General features: G+C 23.1%; 1 protein-coding gene across 8 annotated transcripts in view; it reads right to left on the bottom strand.

Annotated features, from left to right (window-relative positions):
• LOC129616251 (probable WRKY transcription factor protein 1) overlaps positions 1-13,772 on the bottom strand; it is a 128,035-nt gene that overhangs the window by 68,493 nt on the left and 45,770 nt on the right. Inside the window, exon 6 of one of the 8 annotated variants that reach the window (XM_055531858.1) lies at positions 13,217-13,703. The exons of the other annotated variants lie outside the window; for them this stretch is intronic. Within the exon in view, the coding sequence (XP_055387833.1) occupies positions 13,686-13,703 (18 nt within the window). The 3' untranslated portion in view covers positions 13,217-13,685. Of the gene's footprint in view, positions 1-13,216; positions 13,704-13,772 lie in introns of those variants that run through there. 8 annotated transcript variants of the gene reach the window in all.

Here is a 13,772-nt window from a genome sequence, read left to right as displayed (position 1 = left end):
TAATTTATTGTTATAAAATTAATAACAAAAAAAACAAAAACTAATTCCGACACAATTTAATTCTGTTTTTTTTTTTTTTTTAATTATTCAAAATTGAATGGCGTAAAAATTAACTAGTAACTATAAGTACTGGTCATTAAAATTCATTTTCACACACAAAAAACAAAAAAAATAAATAAAATATAAATGACAAACGGAAGTTTTTCTAATATTCGGAAGCTTTTTTTATCAGTACTTTTGTGATTTGAAATCAAAATTTAAAATTAAACAAACAAATTAGAAATAATTATTAAGTTATTGTAGTAAATTGACCTTACGTAATTTGATTTTTTTATTAAATTTGATATTTAAAAATTTTTAGTGAAATGTATGAAGATGACATATTAGGCTTCGAGTAGGCTCTAGAACAGTGATTCCCAAAGTGGTCTATATAGACTCCCAGCGGTCCATGAACACGTGCTAAGGGTCTACGAAAAAATATGAATTAAATTAAATAAATTTTTTATTTAACTTTTAAACATCATAGGTATACCTTGCTGCTGTTAGAAATTAAAATCTATCAAAGAAAGTAGCAGGAGGTCTATCAAAAATTGAGAAACCCGACAAGGGGTCTACAAGAAAAAAAAAGTTCGGGAACCTCTGCTCTAGAATATACCCTTGCTAAATCATTGAGAAATTTAATTTTAATTTTGTAGGATTAAAATTCTTTTATTTGTGGTTTTAGCTATAAATCTATTGTATTTAAAAATCTAATTTCACGAAATTCATGGCGAATAGATTCAAAATTCTATTTTAATATTATTCCATTTTAAGAGTCTTCCATTAAAATTAAGAAAATTGCCACGTAACTGCTAAAAATTGCGTATTTTTGCGTGTATAATAAAATTATTCTTGGAAAAGTTTCAAAATTTCCAACAATTTTGTTAAACATGTTTTCTAAAATTTTGTTGTGTATGGAAGTACTTATTAAGTAATAAAAAAAATTAATTTTTCATTTAATATTATTAAGTATATTAATCAATTAAATGATTAAAATCTAAAAATTTCAAAAATTTCAAAATATTTTATAAGATACAAGAATTTTTAAAAAATGTTTTTTCTTTTTATTTTCATTCTTTAATCCAATTAAATTTTCTATTTATAATTGCAATAAAAAATTAAACATAACAATTTTGTTTGCTTAAAAAATATTTTGTCACAGTCACACTCTTTTCTGTTTCAAAACCACTTTTACTTATATATAGTGCTCTAATAGAAATAATTATTATCATTTATAGGCATAAATTAAAATTTTATTATCAAAATATTTGAAAAATAAGAAAAAATCAAAAATAATTGTGTTATAAAATTAAAAATTTTATTACTCTTTAATTTCTTAATCTAAAATCATTTGTATAAAACTCTTTATAGAAAAAAAAACATATGGTCTATGGTATGGTCATTTTAGAAAATATTTCAACACACTTATTGAAATTTTTCTTAAAAATTATAATTTATTATTTCTCATACATTGCTACATAATATGCATATAGAGATAAGTACATTTTATGAGTTTCATCACATATTTTTCAATTATTGCTTTTAAAATTCGTTGTAAAAATTTGAACCATCAAGATAAGAACATTTTGTATGTATAATGTTCTTGTAATTGAAAAACAACACAAATGTTTGTGCAAATGCAAATATTCCTCAGTTATAATCTTTTAGAAATGAATAAAGTTAATTACATACGACTATTAGTTGTGGAACAGTTTTCCGACTTTATTTTTACTTTTGAAATTGCTCTCTGCTTTAACAATAAAATTCATTTGAATAGCACAATAATATATGCGTCTATGACTAACTATGAAAATACTTCATTTAATTGCAATTTTAAATATAAATTCAAAGAGAATTACCGATTCGATTCAATCGGATAAAATGACCGCGACCACCCAATAATGCCTTAGGAACAGAGCAAATAAAAAAAAAATTGTAATGACCATCAAAAGAAATTTAGTTTATTCATTTTCATTTTAATTTCTTTTGATTGCTCTCTAACTTTAAAGAATTTTCTTTCGCTTCTTAATATGATGGTTTTCAACATTGTACTCGCATATATTTAGAATAAGAAGGAAATATAATACTTTTGTCGCTTAAAACATTTTTAAATTTTTATTTTTATGGTATGGGTTAGGGTGTCTAAATTATACAGAAATTGAGAAAATGTTTTCTTGGACACGAAAACATGTGTTAAGGAAATGCCCCAAATTTATTTATAGAAAATATTAATTTTTCATTAAAAGCATAATAAAAATTTTTTGATTAATTAGTAATAGATGTGTTCGAAAATGTTTTGATGTAAGAGCTTTTCTAGTAATATTTAGATAATTTATAATTTAGGCCGTGATTTGTGAAAATTAAATAATTAAGCTTGTATAATTATTTTGAAATTTTATTACTGTAACGTTTTCTATTTAAAAGCAATCCGGCAAAATTGAATTCTCCATATACTTAATTTGAATAAAACTAAGAAATTTGAATTACTTACACCATTCAGTCTAAATTAATAAACTAAATGCACCTATTAATTTAATTTGCTCTGAAAATTATACAGGATTTTACAGAATCTTGTTTAAACTCTTAAACTGTTATACTGTTTTATTAAGTGTTATACTGATTTATTAAGTATCATACAGTTTTAATATGTCTAATCATATGAATATGATTCCAAAAACACTTGGCGCATATTATAAAATTTTAAATAATATTAAATTAATCTAGGAGCGATTCCTAAAAATAAACCAACCCTTTACATACTCAAATCCAATTCATTAAAAATTAAATTAAATAAGAATGATAGATTCAAATAAAAAATTAATTACAAGAAATTATATACTTAATAATTTATGAATATCTTACCCTCTTTAAAATCTATATTAATTTATAAGTAATAAGGCAAGAGAAAGGAATATGAAATTTCACTTTCATTAATCGAAATATATTTTAAATTCTCTTATATAGTTCTATGCTTATATAAATATTGTAATTTAGCTAGAAGTATAATACCTAAGTGTTACAATTTGTTAAGTTGGAAACAAAGAAGAGTTGCGAAGATAGACTTTTTGATGTATGAACAAAAATTTATTCTTTTCAAATGCCTTCATTGTTGCCATTATCTCAAAATATGATTTAATTTTCCCCCTCTCTTTTTTTTCTGTTTTTTGATCAGCGTTGATACAGTGTATTTATGATAAGTTTTTTCCACAAACAATTTTTGGGGGTTCATAAATTAATGAATCTGTATACGTATTCGATATGAATCTGTAATAATTTTTTATTATGAGTTGCATAAAAAACATTTCAATATTACGTGCTTATAATAATATAATGTGCTCTTCATCTGTTTCATAATTCCATTAAAAAAATGTTATCAAATAGTAGAGAGAATGTTTTATATGTGGGTATAGAGAGGCAATCATAAAGTAAGTGAGATTTAGTTATTTATTTGAATATTTTGAGCCTTTAAAGAAATATATTAAATATTGTAATGAATTTTTATTTTGTATTAAATAAACATAATGGAATATAATGGAAAAGGTAACCAGGAAGTAAAAAACCGGCATTGCATTCATTATCGTAAATGAAATTCTTATGGAAAATATACTTAAAAATATTTCGGAAAATTTTTGGAACTACTCAAGATATATTTAAAATTTTGCTCAGCCGTCTTTCATTGATCCGAAAATTTCGACTTAAAAGGATCTTGTAATTTCTATTTGAAAGAGTTGATAAATTTTTACCAAGGCCAACAATTCTAAAAACCGGATTTTTACCAAAAAATTTACTTGATTTATTGATTTGTTAACTAACCACTCAAATTTTCTATTTTTTCGTTTTAGAATACACCGCAGACTTTTTCTCAAACAAAGAATTGAAGATGACTACATTTCTCAACTTGCACGTTTCACATGTATCCGCTCCAACAAAATGAACAAAACTGAATTACTACATATGTATATGAATTAATTTTTAAATTGAATGCATTCTATTCTTTGTAATGGGTTATGCATGGATTCCAATATAGAATTTAATAATAATTATAATAATTTTCCCATTTTATTTTTTCTTTAAATCGTTTTCACTTTCTTTTTTGTTATATTTGTAAAATTAAATGAAATGTGTCAAAAAAATGTTTAAAAGTTTTAACAAATCCAAATACATATACATACGTACAAATCCACATTTACATGAAGGTGTTAAATTGAAATTATGAGATTCTATAAATAAAATTTACACTTGTGCATTATAAAAATGGAAATTTGAAACAAATTAAGAGCCGAGCATCCATACATACATAAATGAATTTATATTATGTGCATATAAATTTATTATGACTTTATAAATTTAAAATTTCATGTTAAAATTTACAAGTTTCTTTTATTTAAAAAGCATATTATTTGAGGAATGTTCTTTAATATTGAGTCAAAAGAAAAACGGGAAAAATTATTATATTTGTGGACGGGAGAGGGTTACAATAATGAAGATTAATGTCGAATTAATAACTACATTTAAGAATGAAAATTTTTAAGTGAATTAATAATTAAAAAAAAAAAGGCTTTTACATTTCGTGCCGAACATTTTTAATATATTTAAAATTTAAAAATGTAACTCATCACGCAATCAATGCAATGTAATTCGTTGTATAACATATGCCCTAATAAAATGGTGTGACATAATAGATAAATCCCTCATTATTTGAAACATAAGTATAGAAGACGAATGTGTGAAGTTTTCAATGTGTTTTAAAAGTTCATATGCTTTTATATTAGCTTGAAGGTTAATTTATATCCAGGATGGCCTTAGCTTGTAGCGTTTTTTCGATTTCACGTGAAAAAACAAAAAAAAATTGATTTATGACGTAACTTAGTCCATACCTAGTGTTAAAATATTTACTTATAAATTTAGTTATCCTCCTACCTTAACTACATGATAAGCGTCAAATATTTTATTTAAAAACTGAACGTGTCATTTAATTTTCCAATTATATAAAAAAAGATGGCAGAAAATTAAAAAAAAAATTCTTGAAATTCTTAAATTATTTACATATTTATTATAATTTAGAAATATCAATATCAAATTACATTTTCAGTCGCATATTACAAAAAAAGTGTGCATGTGCTTTAACACAAATTTTTAAAATTAGAACAATTGGACGATATTTAAATTTTGTTTGTTGACTCAACAATTAAATTGTAAAAAACAATTTTATTTTATCTTTTATTTTTGCTCTTAACATTTCTTTTTTTTTTTTTTTTTTTTTCCTTCGAAAAAAAAATAAGAAGTAAATTAAAAAGAAGGAAAAAATTGGACACGTCTATTAAAAAGAAAAGAAAAATGAAATACGCTACTACTATAGTGTGCTGCCGACGCCGCCACCATCACAATGTTGTCAATATAAAAATAATCATGTTCATCAATCATCATCAATATCATTATTACCATCCGTACTTCAATAGTATTGTACGTAACAGTAAAAAAAATTGCTAATTTAGTACTCTTTTACAATTTTCCTTTTTTACATTACATTATGCGACTGAATTAATTCAATTGTCTGTTTGGCATCCAGAAGAATAACGTGTACATACATATGTAATTATATTATTGCTGTTATATGTGCTGTTGTGCTACAGACAGAAGAGTAATTTGTTATATTTTTCATTCTTTTACACTCATTGCATGTACATGGAATGATTGTTTTCTCGTGTCGCAAATGAATTTTAAAAAATAAGTTTTTTAGGTTCCATTTTCATACTTATTTATGGAGTGGTACACCGTACACAGCACCTAAGTTTATTATATTTTCATTTAAATATGAGTATAAGTATGCGCTTTTATAATGTATGTAGGTATATTTTGAAAACAAATTTTTAAAGATGTCTGGAACAAAAATTGACTAATAGGAAACTATAGAAAATTCTTGTACAAGATGTCCACTATTCACATACATATAAGTGCCTGCAGAAGATTATGAAAAGTTTTATTTTCAAAATTCGATATTTAATTCGAAACACTATCAAATTTCATAGTTTTAATGAAAAATATCAAAAAAATTGACAGGAAGTATAAATATGGAAAAATTTTAAACTTACTATTATTTTATTGTCAATTTACTTAATTCTAGAATTTCTGTGTAGAAATTAATAATTATCAATTGTAAACTTTTCAAACTTATCATTTCCAAAATTTTTTCACACATTTAAACTGGGGTTCACTGCTTGATTCTATTTTTAACTAAATCATGTACTTTAGTATAGAAATTTATATTTGTACCTTTCAAATACAAAGAAATTATAAATTAAAATATGTTTATTTTAGGTAATTTCCGGAAAATCACCGAACATTTATAAAAACTATCAGGGTATATAACAGCTACAACTGTTCAATTCAAACAAGATAAGAAAATGAATCCAGTTTTGGTTTGGTTTACATGAGAAATAATGCTATTCAAATTACGAGCCACCAGATTTAAACTGAGTAAGTACACACATTTTTTATTGTCCTCTAATAGAAAATCACTTTAAAAGTGATTTTCTGAAAAACTGAAGTTATTAAACACACACTGTAAATAAATTAAATAGAAATTAAAGTGTTCATAAAACGAAAGAAATAAGAAAAAAAATTAACAGAAGCAAAGAAAAGAAAAGGGTGCATCTTAAAACGTGTGCCAAAACTTATGTCACAAAGGAATTTTTATTGAAATAAATGTTCTTTTTTTTTTTTCCTTTCGAAAAATTTTTCTAGGGTATTTTTCCTCAGAACAATGAATATTGTGTTACTTTTAGTTGATATTTTTTTTTATAGTGATTAATGTTTAATATTTAAAAATGCCACATTTTGTCTTGCTTCCATTCTTATATTTCAAATCTACTGTAGTGAAGGAACTGAAAAATATAAAGAAAATTAATTTTTATACTTGACAAAGGAAGCGCGGTTTTAGTTCTGTCAGAATAATGTAATCCATGTGCTTATATAATAAGTAACATTTAATGCTCCCCACTTCATTCTGCCATTTTTCAATAATGCCGGTATATCAATTTAAATTTGAAAACAAAAACCAAAATGAAATAATTGACCTAATCTTTTACAAATTCCAGAAAGAAAGAAAAAAAGGCGAGAACAACAAAAATATTAATCAAATCAAATGAAGTGTTTTATAAAAATTCTTGAAAATGTTGCAAAAGTAGGTGGGTTAAATCCAATATTTCTTTTTAACACTGTAAAAAAAAAATTTAAATTTTCGAAAAATTTCTTAAAAAACTTAAGAAATTCTTTGAAAATTTAAACTTTTTCATCCATTTCTATGAAATAGATTTCGAAAACTAAATCCGATTTTCTCTAATAATGTTACTGATTTTTTATTCTGAATTTTATTTTTAAAATTCTAGAGACGTGATAAAAAATTTGTCAAAAATATTTTTTTGTTAAAGACACTATATTGACATGAAAAAATGTCCTTATTGAATAACTTGATTCGCTTCACGTATTCAAGAGCAGAAAACAAAAAAGCGAAATTTATTTTAATTTTCTTTTGTTTATGAGCTCTTAAAAGTTCCTGTAAGGAAATTTAAATATTGCTTCATTCATTCTTTATAGGATGAATAAAATAATTTTTAATTATAAATCATTTATTGTGAATCGTTTTCTAGCGAGTGAAGAAATCAATTTCATTTGGAATATGAATAAATATAATACTTGATGGGCTAATAAATGAAGAAGCAGTCGGGCTTTATGTACGTGCATATGTATTTCAATTCTTTTATAATATTATGTTGGAGTAGCTATTTAGTTGGAGTATGCGTAAATACGTACGAACATGTACATATGTAGATGCGAATAATTAAATATTTGTGACTCATAACATTCTTTCACTTGAAATTTCAAATTGTGCGGTTGCATATTTAATTGTAATGAAAGTCAGAACTATCAGAGAGTTTAGAAAATCTCATATGTTTCAAAAATTATTCTGAATTCAAAAATGCAGGAACATGGTACTGCTACCATTCAGTTTTTGAATTTAAATTGCTATATTAGTATTACTACAATTTTAAAATCAAGGTTATTAATGAATTTTAATTGTTTTAATTAAAATTTGATTAAAGTTCATGATTCGATAAGGGTAGTCCATGTTTCTCTAATGGACCGAAAAAAATCAAAGTTATTATTTGTAGCCTCAGTTCTAACTAGTCTATATCATATCACACTATACAATTACCTTAAAAATAATTTAGATGAACCTAAATCATAAGTCAGAATTTCTCTTTATCAATGGTCAAAGCAACTGTATACGTAGAGTGTGAAGTCAATATAAAATAAATAATTTATATAACAAAAAAGGACCTGCATGAAATTTTTAACCCTATTTCATTTTTTAAATTTTCTTGAACCAAAAAAAAATTCTTGTGATTTTTGACACAAAATGGCTTTAAGAAAAACTAATAAGTAAAACTGAAATATTTTTTCCAAAAAAAATAAGAGGAAATCACATGCTGTGCTCCAAAAATTATCATCTATGAAAAATATTTTAGATACCTACAAACTCTACAAAGAATTCATTCTAAATAGTTTTTATACTATTCATTCACCTTATGCACATATTATATAAAAAAATATATAAAACGAATGAGATACGGTAGATCTTCTGTTTATTGTCTCCCTTACTTTATTGTACTCGTATGAATGGATAAAAATGAATGAAATATGAAAAAGAGTTTCTTTTTTCTTTGCTTTTTTTAACAAAATATTATTGTCTGTTTTAGATATATATGTATATATATATGTATAGAAAAATGTTTGTTCCCTAAGGATTTAATGTGACCCTAGAGAAGAATAGAAATAAAATTTACTCATTAAATGTATAAAAGAAATGTGTAGGTTCCGCTTTATCTTATAAAAAAGTTATGACTTTTAAATTCTTGTTACAAAAGGAGAAATTTAGGTGATTGACTTAAAATTTTAGTAATTTTTTCATTATATAAAAATATAGTGTGAGCCTGCCTTTTATTAGCTCAAAATTAAGTGTATTTTTTAACAAAATTTCACAAAATTGAGCATTTAAAACAAATAAATAGACTTTTAATTTAAAATACATTTGTTATTTTTTTTTTTCAAATCATTGCCAGAATGAAGCACCTTAGATTATCGCTTTAACGAAAAACTAAATATTTTTCCTTAGCACAATTTCTTAGATCACATTTAGCTAATAAAATTTTATTTAACTCTAAAATAGCAATATAATCCTAATTCCAAAACAAATTTTAATAAATTTAACTAAAAATATTGAGATATTAAGATTTTGAATTACTTTCTTTAAATTTTTTGCCCATTACCTTGCCAATTTGTCGAATAATTACAAGCGTAAAGCTAAATTTTTCTATAATGTAGAAAAAATAGTTGTAAAAACACTACCAAATCATTGAGGAATTCAACTTTAAATTGTATTTTGATTAGCTTAAGCTATTTGGAGGAACTGATAAGTTTAAATTTTTCAATTAGAACTAAAAACAAAACAGGTCCTACCTTTAAAATTCTTCTTTTTTTTTCTAATTTCAAAATATAAATATATTATCAATATTGTACTCGAATTAAATCATAAATAAATAAAAATATGCGACGAATACAATAGACAAAAGAAAAACTAGTCTAACAAGTTAAAAAAGAATAAAAACAAGAAACTACTTAACTTATATACTTATATTCGTATATGTGCATACAAATATGTAAATAAATACAATAGCCTGTGTAAAAGTTAAGAGTCATAAAAATGTCTGTAAGGAATGTTAAATATTCTTCAAAAAAAAAATAAAATAAAACTATGATAAGAGCTTAAAACAAAATAATATTTTCAAAGGTAAGAATATTATGAACTCAGGTTGACTACTTATCTATAATACTCGTATATTTGAACTGATTCTTTTTTTTTTATGTTATTTTGTATTCATAAAGATTACATAATTGTAAAAATGTATAACTACATAGAATAGTATATTGCGAACAATAGCTTTTAAGAAATTTATTCAGGTTAAAAATTACATTCAATTTTCTATTTTAATATTAAATTATTAATATAATTATAGAAGAAATTGTTCTCGTATATTAAATTTTTAAAAAATTAATCCATAACTAGATTTGAATTTGTATGTTATAGTTTTGATTTTGTACATTTGTAGATTTGTACAGCGAAAGCCACAGCACACGGTGACCTATTATACCCCCCCCCCCCCCCCCCCCCCCCTGAGTGTGGGGCGTTCCATACAACACGCTCTCGAGACCCACACTCCTGATGATGAATTCAAGCAGATTGTGAGGTCCAGAAGACCACAACTCCGTCGTGAAAGCAAAGCCCCCAGATTTATTAAGTACTTACTTTTTATTAAGTATTCTTCTTATTATTATAATAACCTTCCCCTTTAAGTATCGGACGATTATATTTAGAAACTGACAGTATTATATTATAACGACATGATGGTATTGCTAATTTAATAAAATTTTCAAAAATATCTTTAATAATTTAGAATAAGTAGCCTGGTAGTCTTCATATGAACAATTAAATATTTAAAATCAATGCAAAATTGTTATTAAATTCATAATATAAGTGCTTATTTACGTAACAAAAAGTATTGTAAAATCGACTATGATAAATATTAAAAAAATTTTCCTACTAATTTCATTCTCAATTTTGAAAAAAATAAAATTTTAATTTGCTCCTGCCTCTCTTCTTATTAAAAGCGATTTGTATCAATAAATTAAAATATTTTCGCATTACAACATTCCTATATATATATTTGAGATTTATAATATTAAGTATATTATATAATGCGATTTATTATAACACATTCTATTCATATCTAATTCCTCACTGGCTTTAGTTAGTTTATATTTTATATATTATATGTATATACTGGGAATGATGTAATAGCCCAGTATATCCGAAACTTTTTGAATATACATAGTTTATTTAATTCTTAGAACTTCTAAATAAAATTAAGTTGTTATTAAAAAATTAAAATTTTGAAATTTTTAAAAGCGGCAGCGAAAAAATTTAAATTAAATATCTACGCTATATTTCTGAAATTTCTTTATTACACAAATGAGTTCCCTGAACTTTCTGTATGAGGAGCAGCGCGTACAATTTTCGAACGTGCTACAAATTAGAACTTATTAGTCAAATTATTACTACAATTAGAAGTTATATTAGAATTGAAATTACCAATAAAACTACCTAATATTGAAATAGTTTAGAAAACACTGCTTAAAATATTCTTAATAAAACATTTTATGGTACTAATAAATAATAAATGTCCTTTTTATCATTTCGATAGCTTTTTATGAAAATCGCGTGATTTGATAGAATGAAAAAAAAATTTAAAAAATTTTCTTTTTTAAGATTGACTAAAAATGAATTTATAATATGAGCTCCACATACTTAATTTTTTTTGGAAAATAAAAAATTATTTTTTAAATAAATTATAATAATTTTCAAGGTTAGTTTTATTTTCATTCACGTTTTGTTTGTTTTTTTTTTCTTATATTTTATATTGAAAATTTTCTTTTCAAGTTTTTTTTTTTTACTAAATTTTCATTTAATTTTTCATTTCTTTTAATATTTTGTATATACATATAAATTTAATATTGTAGTTTGTTTTTTTTTTGTTTTATATTATGGGTAGGACGGACGCATTTTCTCTCTTCTTTAACAACAAGATAATTAATTTTAGAAAAATGACAAATTTCAGTGGTTCTCATGTTTTTTAAATAAGGTTTTTTTTTTTTTTAATAATAAAATGTTTGTTTACCATTAAAATATAATAATATTTTTAAAAATGTATGTATAAATTTGTATATTTTTCAGGTTCACTGAGTATTCAAAAATGCAAAAATCATAAACGTTTTTATATAGAAATTTTATATATGCAAATAAATTTTATAAATTTTTATATTAAATTTATTTTTGTTATTTTTGGATATTTTGTCTTTTGTTTAGATTTTATAGAATAAAAAATATCTTATTTTTGGAAATGATACATTCTGATTTTTTTTTTTATTAAATGAACTTGAAAAATAAAACAGATTTCTAGCAATTTATTATAACAAAATGTATAAGCAAATTTGTTTTTGTTTTTCCATTTTTATATTTTAAATTGTTTAGAGGACATTTTTATTGATATTGTATGGTATTATATTTGTTTGCAAAAATTTTTTATTTGTATTCAAGTACAAAATTCAATTAAATTATCTCCAAATCTGTCCCCTGTATCTATTCTATTATTCCATAAAATATTCAATGATTTTCATAAAAATATTTCCTATGTCGTATTATTCAATATGATTTCGTTCCGAAAATAATGTTATAAAAATGAGAAATCAAGAAATTATACAATAAAAAGAATGTTAAATGGTCAAAAGGTCTATTTTATAATCATATAGTTCATATAGACCTATTTTTTTACTTTAACTCAAATTACATTTAAATAGAACTAATGATTGAATTGCAAACATTCTAAAAACATTTAAAAAATCGATCGATTACAAAGAGTTTAGGCTGCCTCAATATTGAATACATACAGCGTCTTAAAATTTTGTTTAGTTTTTGTTTTACATTTTCTTCTGTCTTATTATTATAAAAATGGTCATAATTATTAGTTATTTTCTTAAAATAATTATAAGAGTAATTATTTACACAATTTAAATTTTTGAAATAAATTTAATATTTGAATTATAGTAATACAATAAGCAATAAGTATTGTAAATCTAGCCCAAAAATTCAAATTGATATTATTATAATTTAGTATTTTTTTTATAAAAACAGAATCAAATAATACCTTATGTCTGTCTAACTGCTTAGACTGTTAATATTAACTACATTCTTGCATATAAAGTATATAATATGTAGAGCTTATTTAAAATTAAGTATAAATATTAAACGGTCCTAAGTATAGATACTATAAATTTATATATATTGGATCGTAAATTCAAGGTTATAAAAATAATATTGTGTTTTTTCTAAAAGCATATTATTTTATACTTACAAAATCAATATATAAATTTCTCTTTTATAACTTTTGAATCAATTTCAATTTTTTACCATAAAATAAAGAAAATACTTAACTATTTTATATTTGAATATAAAAAATTCTTTTTATTCTGGTTATAAAATTCGTTAGTATTGAAAAAGCGTTTTGCGAACACAATTTAATGTTTACAAAAAAAAAAAAAATAATAATTGTATATTTCAAAAATTTAGAATATAATCAAAGTTATTATTAAGTTCTTTATGATTTTAGATTTATGAAAAACATTTTTTCAAAATGAATATAGTAGTCATTTAGTTATAAAATGCTATTTAAATATTACATAAGAAATATTTAGTGTGTTCATTAAAAATGTTGATAAAACATAATGTGGACATCTGTAATTAAGAGAAACTCTTTCTCTTCACATTTATTTCTCGGAAATTAGATCTTATAGTGGTTAATAATAATTTGATTAACTTCAAATCAAAGCAATAAGAGCAGGACCCGTCTCTTTATTTTTTTTTTTACAAAAATATTATCATAAGACATCTTGACTTCAAAATATTCTCGAATACCAAGCTTTTATTTTCGAATTCATTGTTTTCTTCTTTCTTAATGGAAATATTCAATTTCTTATTCAGTACTTGAGGACTACAAAAAAAGTAATAAGATAATTTGTTTTTAAATTAGTTTATAAATTAATTAGGTACTTTGTAAATT

This window comes from Condylostylus longicornis, unplaced genomic scaffold (assembly GCF_029603195.1).
Source record: "Condylostylus longicornis isolate FDR11 unplaced genomic scaffold, ASM2960319v2 ptg000005l, whole genome shotgun sequence".
Taxonomy (NCBI): domain Eukaryota; kingdom Metazoa; phylum Arthropoda; class Insecta; order Diptera; family Dolichopodidae; genus Condylostylus; species Condylostylus longicornis.
Note: the sequence above shows the minus strand (reverse complement) of the source record. Positions and strands in the feature narration are given on the sequence as shown.